The following is a 12,500-nucleotide window of genomic DNA, read 5'->3' as shown; positions in this document are numbered from 1 at the left end:
TTTACACTTTTTACTGATGTTTTTACACTTTTTACTGATGTTTTTACACTTTTTACTGATGTTTTTACACTTTTTACTGATGTTTTTACACTTTTTACTGATGTTTTTACACTTTTTACTGATGTTTTTACACTTTTTACTGATGTTTGAGACTTTTTACTGATGTTTGAGACTTTTTACTGATGTTTGAGACTTTTTACTGATGTTTGAGACTTTTTACTGATGTTTGATGGACATTTAACTGATTTCACAAATATTTTTAGACAGTTTAAATATTATATTTTAACTGATTTTTCCCCCCAATAGTTTTTGGGATATTTTACTGATTTTTTGGGGAAATTTTATTGATAATTTTTTGGACTTTTTACTGATTTTAATGATATTTTCCTGTTTTTTTAACAGATAATTAAAACACGTGTAATTCTGCTTCTACACTCTTCTATCCTCGCGCTCCCTCTCTCGCGCTCTCGTGCTCGCGCTCCCTCCCTCGCGCTCCCGTGCTCGCGCTCCCTCCCCGGCCGTGACAGAGGCGGACACGCGTCATCTGTGTGTGTTTGAGGCCGCGCACCAGACTCCGTTCACTAAACCGCTCATTTAACGTTTTCTCCCCCGGTAACACGGTTCCCCGGTCTGTAGCCGGTTAGCGTGGTTGTGCCGGAGCTGCTGCTCGGTTCGGCTGGGGTCGGCTCGGTGTGGCCGGGTCCCGCCGCGGCGTGTCCCCGGTGAAGTCACTTGTGACAGAGTTGAGTTCAGCGGAGGAACAGTGGTTTTCTCACCGCACGGCTCGGATCAGGAAGTAGAGGACTCCGAACCCGGTGATGCCGATCAGCACGTACAGGGCCCTCTGGATCATGGAGCCGTCCAGCCCGTTAAACAGCCCGGCCCCGGCTCCGGCTCCCGGGCTCTTCCCCCCGCCGCTGAGCGTTAAGTTCCCGCCGCCGAGGCTGGAGTTGGTGACCGCGGCTCTGCTGCCGGCCACCGCATCCTCCGCCGCGGACACGAAGAGCCAGCAGACCGGGACCAGAACCGCGGAGAGGAGTCCGCCTACAGCCATGTTACCGAGCAGGACCCCTCAGGACCGGGTCTCTCCAAACAGGACCGGGTCTCTCCAAACAGGACCGGGTCTCTCCAAACAGGACCGGGTCTCTCCGAACAGGACCGGGTCTCTCCGAACAGGACCAGGTCTCTCCGAACAGGACCGGGTCTCTCCGAACGGGACCGGGTCTTTAAACAGTACCTGGTCTCTCCAAACACAATCAGGACCGGGTCTCTTTACACAGGACCGGGTCTCTCCACACAGGACCGGGTCTCTCCGAACAGGACCGGGTCTTTAAACCGGACCGGGTCTTTAAACCGGACTAACGACGCGTCACTGAACTTTAAGTAAAGCAGCAAACTAGGAAGTTCGCTACTGACGTCACACAGGAGGCGGGGCAGGTCCGCCCTCAGCCAATCACAGCGAAGTATCACACCTGCGAGTCTGAGCTCAGGGATTCACCACAACACGGGTTTAATCATCTTATTATTATTATTATTATTATTATTATTATTTATTATTGTTATTTTTTAATTATTGTTATTATTTATTATTCTTATTTATTTATATTATTATTATTATTTAATATTATTATTATTGTTATTATTTTTATTGTTATTATTTATTATTGTTATTATTTATATTATTATTATTTATTATTTATATTATTATTGTTTATATTATTTCGGATATTTTACTGATGTTTTTATTATAGAATTTTTTTTTTTTATAATATTATATTTTATTTGACTGATATATTTTTAATATTTGACTGTTTTTTTCTGCTCTGGTTAAATATAAATAAATATGAATATATTAAATAAATATAAATATATTAAATAAATATAAATATATTAAATAAATATAAATATAATAATATAAGAATATTTGCACAACTGAAGAATAAGACTTTGATTTGTTTATAAAACAATAAAAAAACATTCATTCATCTCTAATAAATCATTAAAATAAAAAAACATTAATAAAACCATGTGAGCGCGTGTCCGGGTCCAGGCGTGTGCGCCGGTGTCACGCGCGGTTGCGGGTTTGATTCCCGCAGGATCAAAGGCTCCAGATGTCACGCGCTCGCGTCCGTTTCTGGATTGAGGTTATTTGTGTTTGAGTGACAGGCCGGGCGGCCAATCAGCGCGCAGCAGGAGCGGAGCTGCGCGCTGATTGGCCGAGGGGGCGGGGCTGTGATTAGATCACAGCAGCAGCATCTCTGTCTCCATCTGGACCACCGAGACCACCGAGACCCGGACCACCGAGACCACCGAGACCCGGACCACCGAGACCACCGAGACCCGGACCACCGAGACCACCGAGAACCGGACCACCGAGACCACCGAGACCACCGAGACCTGGACCACCGAGCACCGAGTCCCCGCAGACAGCTGCCCGGCTCTCGCCCTCTCTTCCCCGGTGAACTCGCTCCGGTGTCTCCGGTGTTGTAGTCGCGGATCTTCGGTGCTGGTTCTGGTTCTGCTCCGGGAGGCTGCAGCAGGGACCGGGTCTGCAGCAGGGACCGGGCCTGCAGCAGGGACCGGGCCTGCAGGAGGAGACGCGGGACTCCGGATAAACCCGGGACGGGGCGGTGGACTGACGTGGTCCCGCATCTGAGGGGGTTGGAGGCCCGATGGAAGCTGCGACACATCTGGACCTGGTGCGCCTGGGTCCCGGTCCCTGCTCCGGTCTGGACTGAAGTCCCTGTGTCTCTGGACCTGCTCTCTGGAGCTCTGCTGGTCTGGATTAGAGCCCGGGATCAGGATCATGAACCACCCCCCTCTGCTGCTCTAATCCGGTTTATCACATCTGATCTGGATTACTCTGCTGCTGGGTCTCAGCCGACCCGGTTCCGGTCCCGGTTTCTGTGGGCAGGTCTGCCGTCGCCATGCCGACGTCCCGGCCCGGTTCTGCGCCGGTGGAGTTCTGGGTGGACGGGTCCAGGCGGGACGGGCCGGTGGAGGAGGTCTACACCCTGAGCTCCGAGCTGGGCAGGTCTGGACCACATGAGACCAGAGACCCGGGCCCGGGGCACGGTCCGCCTCGGGTCCTGGGCTCTCTGTAGACCTGGTCCGGGCTCAGACCCGGGACCAGGATCCAATCGGTTAAACGGGGAAAAGATTTGAATCATTAATAAATATGTTTAAAGTATTTAATTTAATAATAAATATATTTAAATTATTGAATTTAATAATAAATATGTTTAAATTATTTAATTTAATAATAAATATGTTTAAATTAATGAATTTAATAATAAATATGTTAAAATTAATGAATTTAATAATAAATATGTTTAAATTATTTAATTTAATAATAAATATATTTAAATCATTTAATTTAATAATAAATATATTTAAATTATTTAATTTAATAATAAATATGTTAAAATTAATGAATTTAATAATAAATATATTTAAATTATTTAGTTTAATAATAAATATATTTAAATTATTAAATTTAATAATAAATATGTTTAAATTATTTAATTTAATAATAAATATGTTTAAATTATTTAATTTAATAATAAATATGTTTAAATTATTTAATTTAATAATAAATATGTTTAAATTAATGAATTTAATAATAAATATGTTAAAATTAATGAATTTAATAATAAATATGTTTAAATTATTTAATTTAATAATAAATATGTTAAAATTAATGAATTTAATAATAAATCTATTTAAATTATTTAATTTAATAATAAATATGTTTAAATTATTTAATTTAATAATAAATATGTTTAAATTATTTAATTTAATAATAAATATGTTTAAATTATTTAATTTATTAATAAATATATTTAAATCATTTTTAAAATGTATATCAATAATTTAAATATGTATATTTTAATATTATAATCAAATATGTTTTAATTCAATTTTAAAAATGTTTAATAATTACAAAATATATATATTTTAATAATTTATAAATCTATATTTTTTGTCCTGATTATTGTTCAGATATTTGCTGATAATTAATTATTTATTAGTTTAATATTTAACAAATTATTTATTTATTTATTTAAATCTCAAATATTTTACTGATCATTTTATTTACTGAGAATATTTTCGGTTATTATGAATTATAGTTTATTATTATTATTATTATTGTTAATATTATTATTATTATATTATTATTATATTGTTATTATTGTCATTATTATTATTATTAATATTATTATTATTATTAATATTATTATTATTAATATTATTATTATTATTATATTGTTATTTTTGTTATTTTCAGGATATTTTACTTTTAAAATATATTTTTTTATTTGTTCAGATTTTATTAAACTAATTTTTTTTTTTTTTAATATTCGAACATTTAATTATTATTTATTCATGAAAACTTAACCGTCTCCTTTAATGGTCTAAACTTAACCGTCTCCTTTAATGGTCTAAACTTAACCGTCTCCTTTAGTGACTAAACTTAACCGTCTCCTTTAGAGACTAAACTTAACCGTCTCCTTTAGTGTCTAAACTTAACCGTCTCCTTTAGTGTCTAAACTTAACCGTCTCCTTTAGAGACTAAACTTAACCGTCTCCTTTAGAGACTAAACTTAACCGTCTCCTTTAGTGACTAAACTTAACCGTCTCCTTTAGAGACTAAACTTAACCGTCTCCTTTAGAGACTAAACTTAACCGTCTCCTTTAGAGACTAAACTTAACCGTCTCCTTTAGTGACTAAACTTAACCGTCTCCTTTAGTGACTAAACTTAACCGTCTCCTTTAATGGTCTAAACTTAACCGTCTCCTTTAGTGACTAAACTTAACCGTCTCCTTTAGTGACTAAACTTAACCGTCTCCTTTAGAGACTAAACTTAACCGTCTCCTTTAGTGATTAAACTTAACCGTCTCCTTTAGTGTCTAAACTTAACCGTCTCCTTTAGTGTCTAAACTTAACCGTCTCCTTTAGTGTCTAAACTTAACCGTCTCCTTTAGTGACTAAACTTAACCGTCTCATTTAATGGTCTAAACTTAACCGTCTCCTTTAATGGTCTAAACTTAACCGTCTCCTTTAGTGACTAAACTTAACCGTCTCCTTTAGAGACTAAACTTAACCGTCTCCTTTAGTGACTAAACTTAACCGTCTCCTTTAGTGTCTAAACTTAACCGTCTCCTTTAGTGACTAAACTTAACCGTCTCCTTTAGTGACTAAACTTAACCGTCTCCTTTAGTGACTAAACTTAACCGTCTCCTTTAGAGACTAAACTTAACCGTCACCTTTAGTGTCTAAACTTAACCGTCTCCTTTAGTGACTAAACTTAACCGTCTCCTTTAGAGACTAAACTTAACCGTCTCCTTTAGAGACTAAACTTAACCGTCTCCTTTAGTGTCTAAACTTAACCGTCTCCTTTAGTGACTAAACTTAACCGTCTCCTTTAGTGTCTAAACTTAACCGTCTCCTTTAGTGTCTAAACTTAACCGTCTCCTTTAGAGACTAAACTTAACCGTCTCCTTTAGAGACTAAACTTAACCGTCTCCTTTAGTGTCTAAACTTAACCGTCTCCTTTAGTGTCTAAACTTAACCGTCTCCTTTAGAGACTAAACTTAACCGTCTCCTTTAGTGTCTAAACTTAACCGTCTCCTTTAGAGACTAAACTTAACCGTCTCCTTTAGAGACTAAACTTAACCGTCTCCTTTAGTGTCTAAACTTAACCGTCTCCTTTAGAGTCTAAACTTAACCGTCTCCTTTAGTGACTAAACTTAACCGTCTCCTTTAGTGACTAAACTTAACCGTCTCCTTTAGAGACTAAACTTAACCGTCTCCTTTAGAGACTAAACTTAACCGTCTCCTTTAGAGACTAAACTTAACCGTCTCCTTTAGAGTCTAAACTTAACCGTCTCCTTTAGTGTCTAAACTTAACCGTCTCCTTTAGTGACTAAACTTAACCGTCTCCTTTAGAGACTAAACTTAACCGTCACCTTTAGTGTCTAAACTTAACCGTCTCCTTTAGTGACTAAACTTAACCGTCTCCTTTAGAGACTAAACTTAACCGTCTCCTTTAGAGACTAAACTTAACCGTCTCCTTTAGAGTCTAAACTTAACCGTCTCCTTTAGTGTCTAAACTTAACCGTCTCCTTTAGTGACTAAACTTAACCGTCTCCTTTAGAGACTAAACTTAACCGTCTCCTTTAGTGTCTAAACTTAACCGTCTCCTTTAGAGACTAAACTTAACCGTCTCCTTTAGAGACTAAACTTAACCGTCTCCTTTAGAGTCTAAACTTAACCGTCTCCTTTAGTGTCTAAACTTAACCGTCTCCTTTAGAGACTAAACTTAACCGTCTCCTTTAGAGTCTAAACTTAACCGTCTCCTTTAGTGTCTAAACTTAACCGTCTCCTTTAGAGACTAAACTTAACCGTCTCCTTTAGAGACTAAACTTAACCGTCTCCTTTAGAGTCTAAACTTAACCGTCTCCTTTAGAGTCTAAACTTAACCGTCTCCTTTAGAGACTAAACTTAACCGTCTCCTTTAGTGACTAAACTTAACCGTCTCCTTTAGTGACTAAACTTAACCGTCTCCTTTAGTGTCTAAACTTAACCGTCTCCTTTAGAGACTAAACTTAACCGTCTCCTTTAGAGACTAAACTTAACCGTCTCCTTTAGAGTCTAAACTTAACCGTCTCCTTTAGTGTCTAAACTTAACCGTCTCCTTTAGTGACTAAACTTAACCGTCTCCTTTAGTGACTAAACTTAACCGTCTCCTTTAGAGTCTAAACTTAACCGTCTCCTTTAGTGTCTAAACTTAACCGTCTCCTTTAGTGACTAAACTTAACAGTCTCCTTTAGTGTCTAAACTTAACCGTCTCCTTTAGTGACTAAACTTAACCGTCTCCTTTAGTGACTAAACTTAACCGTCTCCTTTAGTGACTAAACTTAACCGTCTCCTTTAGTGACTAAACTTAACCGTCTCCTTTAGTGACTAAACTTAACCGTCTCCTTTAGTGACTAAACTTAACCGTCTCCTTTAGAGACTAAACTTAACCGTCTCCTTTAGAGACTAAACTTAACCGTCTCCTTTAGTGTCTAAACTTAACCGTCTCCTTTAGTGTCTAAACTTAACCGTCTCCTTTAGTGACTAAACTTAACCGTCTCCTTTAGTGACTAAACTTAACCGTCTCCTTTAGAGTCTAAACTTAACCGTCTCCTTTAGTGTCTAAACTTAACCGTCTCCTTTAGTGACTAAACTTAACAGTCTCCTTTAGTGTCTAAACTTAACCGTCTCCTTTAGTGACTAAACTTAACCGTCACCTTTAGAGACTAAACTTAACCGTCTCCTTTAGTGTCTAAACTTAACCGTCTCCTTTAGTGACTAAACTTAACCGTCTCCTTTAGAGACTAAACTTAACCGTCTCCTTTAGAGACTAAACTTAACCGTCTCCTTTAGTGACTAAACTTAACCGTCTCCTTTAGAGACTAAACTTAACCGTCTCCTTTAGTGTCTAAACTTAACCGTCTCCTTTAGTGTCTAAACTTAACCGTCTCCTTTAGTCATTTATTCGGTGTGTGTGTGTGTGTGTGTGTGTGTGTGTGTGTGTGTGTGTGTGTGTCTGCGTGTGTGTGTGTGTGTCTGTGTGTGTGTGTGTGTGTGTCTGTGTCTGTGTGTGTGTGTGTGTGTGTGTGTGTGTGTGTCTGTGCGTGTGTGTGTGTCTCTGTGTGTGTGTGTGTGTGTGTGTCTGTGCGTGTGTGTGTGTGTGTGTCTGTGTGTGTGTCTGTGTGTGTGTGTCTGTGTGTGTGTGTGTGTGTGTGTGTGTGTGTGTGTGTGTGTGTGTGTGTGTGTGTGTGTGTGTTGCAGAGGAGCGACCTCCATCGTTTATCGCTGTGAGGAGAAACTGACCCAGAAACCTTTCGCCCTCAAAGTTCTCAAGAAAACGGTGAGAGTTCGCCCACAGAGGTCAGAGGTCAGAGGTCAGGGGTCAGAGGTCAGGGGTCAGAGGTCAGAGGTCAGGGGTCAGGGGTCAGAGGTCAGGGGTCAGGGCGCTGCAGGGCTCTGACCCCTGACCTCTGACCTCTTTCTGTTAGCTTAGCTTAGCACAGAGAGAAATCCAATTATTCAAACCAATGCTTCACAGTTTTTATGTTGATCGCTAATCAAGCTAATAATGAGTCAGCTGTTTAGTTTTGCTTAGACCTAGAAGCTAATGCTATGCTAACAGGACCTAGAAGCTAATGCTATGCTAACAGGACCTAGAAGCTAACTCTAGGCTAACAGGACATAGAAGCTAACTCTAAGCTAACGGGACCTAGAAGCTAACTCTAAGCTAACGGGACCTAGAAGCTAAGCTAAAGGGGATGAGGTTAACACTAAGCTAAAAGGACTCAGAAGCTAATGCTGAGCTAACAGGACCAAAAGCTCACTCTAAGCTAACAGGACCTAGAAGCTAACTCTAAGCTAACGGGACCTAGAATCTATCTCTAAGCTAAATAGACATATAAGCTATCTACATGCTAACAGGACCTAGAAGCTAATTGGATTTCTGCCTTTCTAAAATCCCAAACCGTCTCATTCAGTCGACACATTTACGTGGACGGGATTAGCATGTTAGCTCGCAAAATATACAAGAATTACAAATGTTCACATTTTGTGACAGTGAGAACTTTGATGGTGCTAAGCTAGCAGTGTGCCTCGGCTTCTAGTCTTTGTGCTAAGCTAGGCTAACCATGTCCTGGACCTTCATGCTAACTGTAGCAGGAACTCTGAGTCACTTTGTTTGAACACATCGATGTTTCTTCACAGATCGACAAGAAAATAGTTCGCACAGAAATCGGCGTCCTGCTGCGTCTTTCCCACCCGAACATCGTGAGTATGTTTCTGTGCGTCATGTCTCTGAAAGTCGCTCTCTATTCTACTGAAGGATATATTCATTATTAATAAATGATCAGTAATAATCAGTGTAGCATGATTTAGTGAATTTAGAGAGAAATCAACGATGCACCTTGCTAACAAAACTAACGTAAGCTAGCTAGCACTGTTCTTAACACGGCTGCGTCACTGCAGCGCGACAGGAAGCCACGTGCAGGTGAACGGCACCGAAGAGTCCGCGCTCACACAGCAACAGTACATTTCATTTCCTGCGTCAGGCGGTTTAAAAGCGCCAGTTTCCCTCTTTAGCGTTTAGCTTGGTGCTAGCGTACTATCGCAGCTCCACCCTTTCGTCCCAATATGGTCACGTCTGATTTCTAAATCCCAAGATGGTGACGTCCAGACGCCGAACTAGAGGATACAAAACTGGAGAAGCTAGTTTCTAATTTGTAGCTGTTAAACGTAAACACAAGGACTGTAGCTAACGCTAACGCTAACCCTGTAGCGGAGTGGAGCGCCACACCTTCACTTTTTACAGACGGAAATCACCAATGAAGACTTTTACACCAATAAACGACACAATCCAACATTTCCAGCAGGAATCAGAAATTAGCAGCTACATTAGCCTGTAGCAGCTACGTTAGCCTGTAGCAGCTACGTTAGCCTGTAGCAGCTTAGTTACGTTCGTCCAGAACCAAACCTGTGAGAAACCTTCATTCAGAGACGCCGGCGTGTTTTAAATATGAGGACGTGCGTGTGAATGAAGAGCAGCTGATCTTTGTGTCTCAGATCCAGCTGAAGGAAATCTTTGAGACGGACACGGACATCGCTCTGGTGCTGGAGCTGGTGACGGGAGGAGAGCTGTTCGACAGGTACGTCATTACCAGGGGCTCCTAGAGTTCACTTTAACACACGTTTATGCTCCTAGAGGACACTTTAGCACACGTTTATGCTCCTAGAGTTCACTTTAGCACACGTTTATGCTCCTAGAGTTCACTTTAGCACACGTTTATGCTCCTAGAGGACACTTTAACACACGTTTATGCTCCTAGAGGACACTTTAGCACACGTTTATGCTCCTAGAGGACACTTTAGCACACGTTTATGCTCCTAGAGGACACTTTAACACACGTTTATGCTCCTAGAGGACACTTTAACACACGTTTATGCTCCTAGAGGACACTTTAACACACGTTTATGCTCCTAGAGGACACTTTAGCACACGTTTATGCTCCTAGAGGACACTTTAGCACACGTTTATGCTCCTAGAGGACACTTTAACACACGTTTATGCTCCTAGAGGACACTTTAACACACGTTTATGCTCCTAGAGGACACTTTAACACACGTTTATGCTCCTAGAGGACACTTTAACACACGTTTATGCTCCTAGAGGACACTTTAACACACGTTTATGCTCCTAGAGGACACTTTAACACACGTTTATGCTCCTAGAGGACACTTCAACACACGGTTATGCTCCTAGAGGACACTTTAGCACACGTTTATGCTCCTAGAGTGTGAATAAAGAGGCGTGGGGCGTTCTCCCCGGGTGTTTGTCTGCAGGATCGTGGAGCGAGGTTACTACAGCGAGAGAGACGCCGCCCACGTCATCAAACAGATCCTGGAGGCCGTGGCGGTAAGACTGCTGCATTCACTGTCACTTCTCCATGTCTGTAAAATCCAGCGCCCTCCGCTCATCAGATCACTGCTCGGCCACGGCAGGTGTTGCTGTAGTTAGTTGCAGGTGTTGTTGTAGTTAGTTGCAGGTGTTGTAGTTAGTTGCAGGTGTTGTTGTAGTTAGTTGCAGGTGTTGTTGTAGTTAGTTGCAGGTGTTGTAGTTAGTTGCAGGTGTTGTAGTTAGTTGCAGGTGTTGCTGTAGTTAGTTGCAGGTGTTGTTGTTGTTAGTTGCAGGTGTTGCTGTAGTTAGTTGCAGGTGTTGTTGTAGTTAGTTGCAGGTGTTGCTGTAGTTAGTTGCAGGTGTTGTAGTAGTTAGTTGCAGGTGTTGCTGTAGTTAGTTGCAGGTGTTGCTGTAGTTAGTTGCAGGTGTTGCTGTAGTTAGATGCAGGTGTTGCTGTAGTTAGCTGCAGGTGTTGCTGTAGTTAGTTGCAGGTGTTGCTGTAGTTAGTTGCAGGTGTTGCTGTAGTTAGTTGCAGGTGTTGTTGTAGTTAGTTGCAGGTGTTGCTGTAGTTAGTTGCAGGTGTTGCTGTAGTTAGTTGCAGGTGTTGCTGTAGTTAGTTGCAGGTGTTGCTGTAGTTAGTTGCAGGTGTTGCTGTAGTTAGTTGCAGGTGTTGTAGTTAGTTGCAGGTGTTGCTGTAGTTAGTTGCAGGTGTTGCTGTAGTTAGTTGCAGGTGTTGTTGTAGTTAGTTGCAGGTGTTGTTGTAGTTAGTTGCAGGTGTTGCTGTATTTAGTTGCAGGTGTTGCTGTAGTTAGTTGCAGGTGTTGCTGTAGTTAGTTGCAGGTGTTGTTGTAGTTAGTTGCAGGTGTTGTTGTAGTTAGTTGCAGGTGTTGCTGTATTTAGTTGCAGGTGTTGCTGTAGTTAGTTGCAGGTGTTGCTGTAGTTAGTTGCAGGTGTTGCTGTAGTTAGTTGCAGGTGTTGTTGTAGTTAGTTGCAGGTGTTGTAGTTAGTTGCAGGTGTTGTAGTTAGTTGCAGGTGTTGTTGTAGTTAGTTGCAGGTGTTGTTGTAGTTAGTTGCAGGTGTTGTTGTAGTTAGTTGCAGGTGTTGCTGTAGTTAGTTGCAGGTGTTGCTGTAGTTAGTTGCAGGTGTTGTTGTTGTTAGTTGCAGGTGTTGCTGTAGTTAGTTGCAGGTGTTGTTGTAGTTAGTTGCAGGTGTTGTAGTTAGTTGCAGGTGTTGCTGTAGTTAGTTGCAGGTGTTGCTGTAGTTAGTTGCAGGTGTTGTTGTAGTTAGTTGCAGGTGTTGCTGTAGTTAGTTGCAGGTGTTGTAGTTAGTTGCAGGTGTTGCTGTAGTTAGTTGCAGGTGTTGTTGTAGTTAGTTGCAGGTGTTGCTGTAGTTAGTTGCAGGTGTTGTTGTAGTTAGTTGCAGGTGTTGTTGTAGTTAGTTGCAGGTGTTGTTGTAGTTAGTTGCAGGTGTTGCTGTAGTTAGTTGCAGGTGTTGCTGTAGTTAGTTGCAGGTGTTGCTGTAGTTAGTTGCAGGTGTTGTAGTAGTTAGTTGCAGGTGTTGCTGTAGTTAGTTGCAGGTGTTGCTGTAGTTAGTTGCAGGTGTTGTTGTAGTTCGTTGCAGGTGTTGCTGTAGTTAGTTGCAGGTGTTGCTGTAGTCAGTTGCAGGTGTTGCTGTAGTTAGTTGCAGGTGCTGCTGTAGTTAGTTGCAGGTGTTGTTGTAGTTAGTTGCAGGTGTTGTTGTAGTTAGTTGCAGGTGTTGTTTTAGTTAGTTGCAGGTGTTGCTGTAGTTAGTTGCAGGTGTTGTTGTAGTTCGTTGCAGGTGTTGCTGTAGTTAGTTGCAGGTGTTGCTGTAGTTAGTTGCAGGTGTTGTTGTAGTTAGTTGCAGGTGTTGTTGTAGTTAGTTGCAGGTGTTGTTGTAGTTAGTTGCAGGTGTTGTTGTAGTTAGTTGCAGGTGTTGTTGTAGTTAGTTGCAGGTGTTGTTGTAGTTAGTTGCAGGTGTTGCTGTAGTTAGTTGCAGGTGTTGTTGTAGTTC

At 41.0% G+C, this 12,500-nt stretch overlaps 2 protein-coding genes across 2 annotated transcripts in view; one reads left to right on the top strand and one right to left on the bottom strand.

The window, feature by feature from the left end:
* fam174c (family with sequence similarity 174 member C) overlaps positions 1 to 1,351 on the bottom strand; it is a 3,578-nt gene extending 2,227 nt beyond the window's left edge. Inside the window, exon 1 of the mRNA XM_083940632.1 lies at positions 777 to 1,351. Within this exon, the coding sequence (XP_083796758.1) occupies positions 777 to 1,054 (278 nt within the window). The 5' untranslated portion in view covers positions 1,055 to 1,351. The remainder of the gene's footprint in view (positions 1 to 776) is intronic.
* A 1,573-nt stretch (positions 1,352 to 2,924) lies between these two features.
* Positions 2,925 to 12,500, top strand: part of LOC310966745 (calcium/calmodulin-dependent protein kinase type IV-like) — a 15,633-nt gene continuing 6,057 nt past the window's right edge. Inside the window, exons 1-5 of the mRNA XM_083940619.1 lie at positions 2,925 to 3,034; positions 7,841 to 7,919; positions 8,783 to 8,845; positions 9,638 to 9,720; positions 10,415 to 10,487. Coding sequence (XP_083796745.1) covers positions 2,928 to 3,034; positions 7,841 to 7,919; positions 8,783 to 8,845; positions 9,638 to 9,720; positions 10,415 to 10,487 — 405 coding nt within the window. The 5' untranslated portion in view covers positions 2,925 to 2,927. The remainder of the gene's footprint in view (positions 3,035 to 7,840; positions 7,920 to 8,782; positions 8,846 to 9,637; positions 9,721 to 10,414; positions 10,488 to 12,500) is intronic.

Source organism: Echiichthys vipera (genome assembly GCF_963691815.1).
Source record: "Echiichthys vipera genome assembly, chromosome: 3".
NCBI lineage: Eukaryota > Metazoa > Chordata > Actinopteri > Perciformes > Trachinidae > Echiichthys > Echiichthys vipera.
This window is presented reverse-complemented; position numbering and strand designations above follow the sequence as displayed.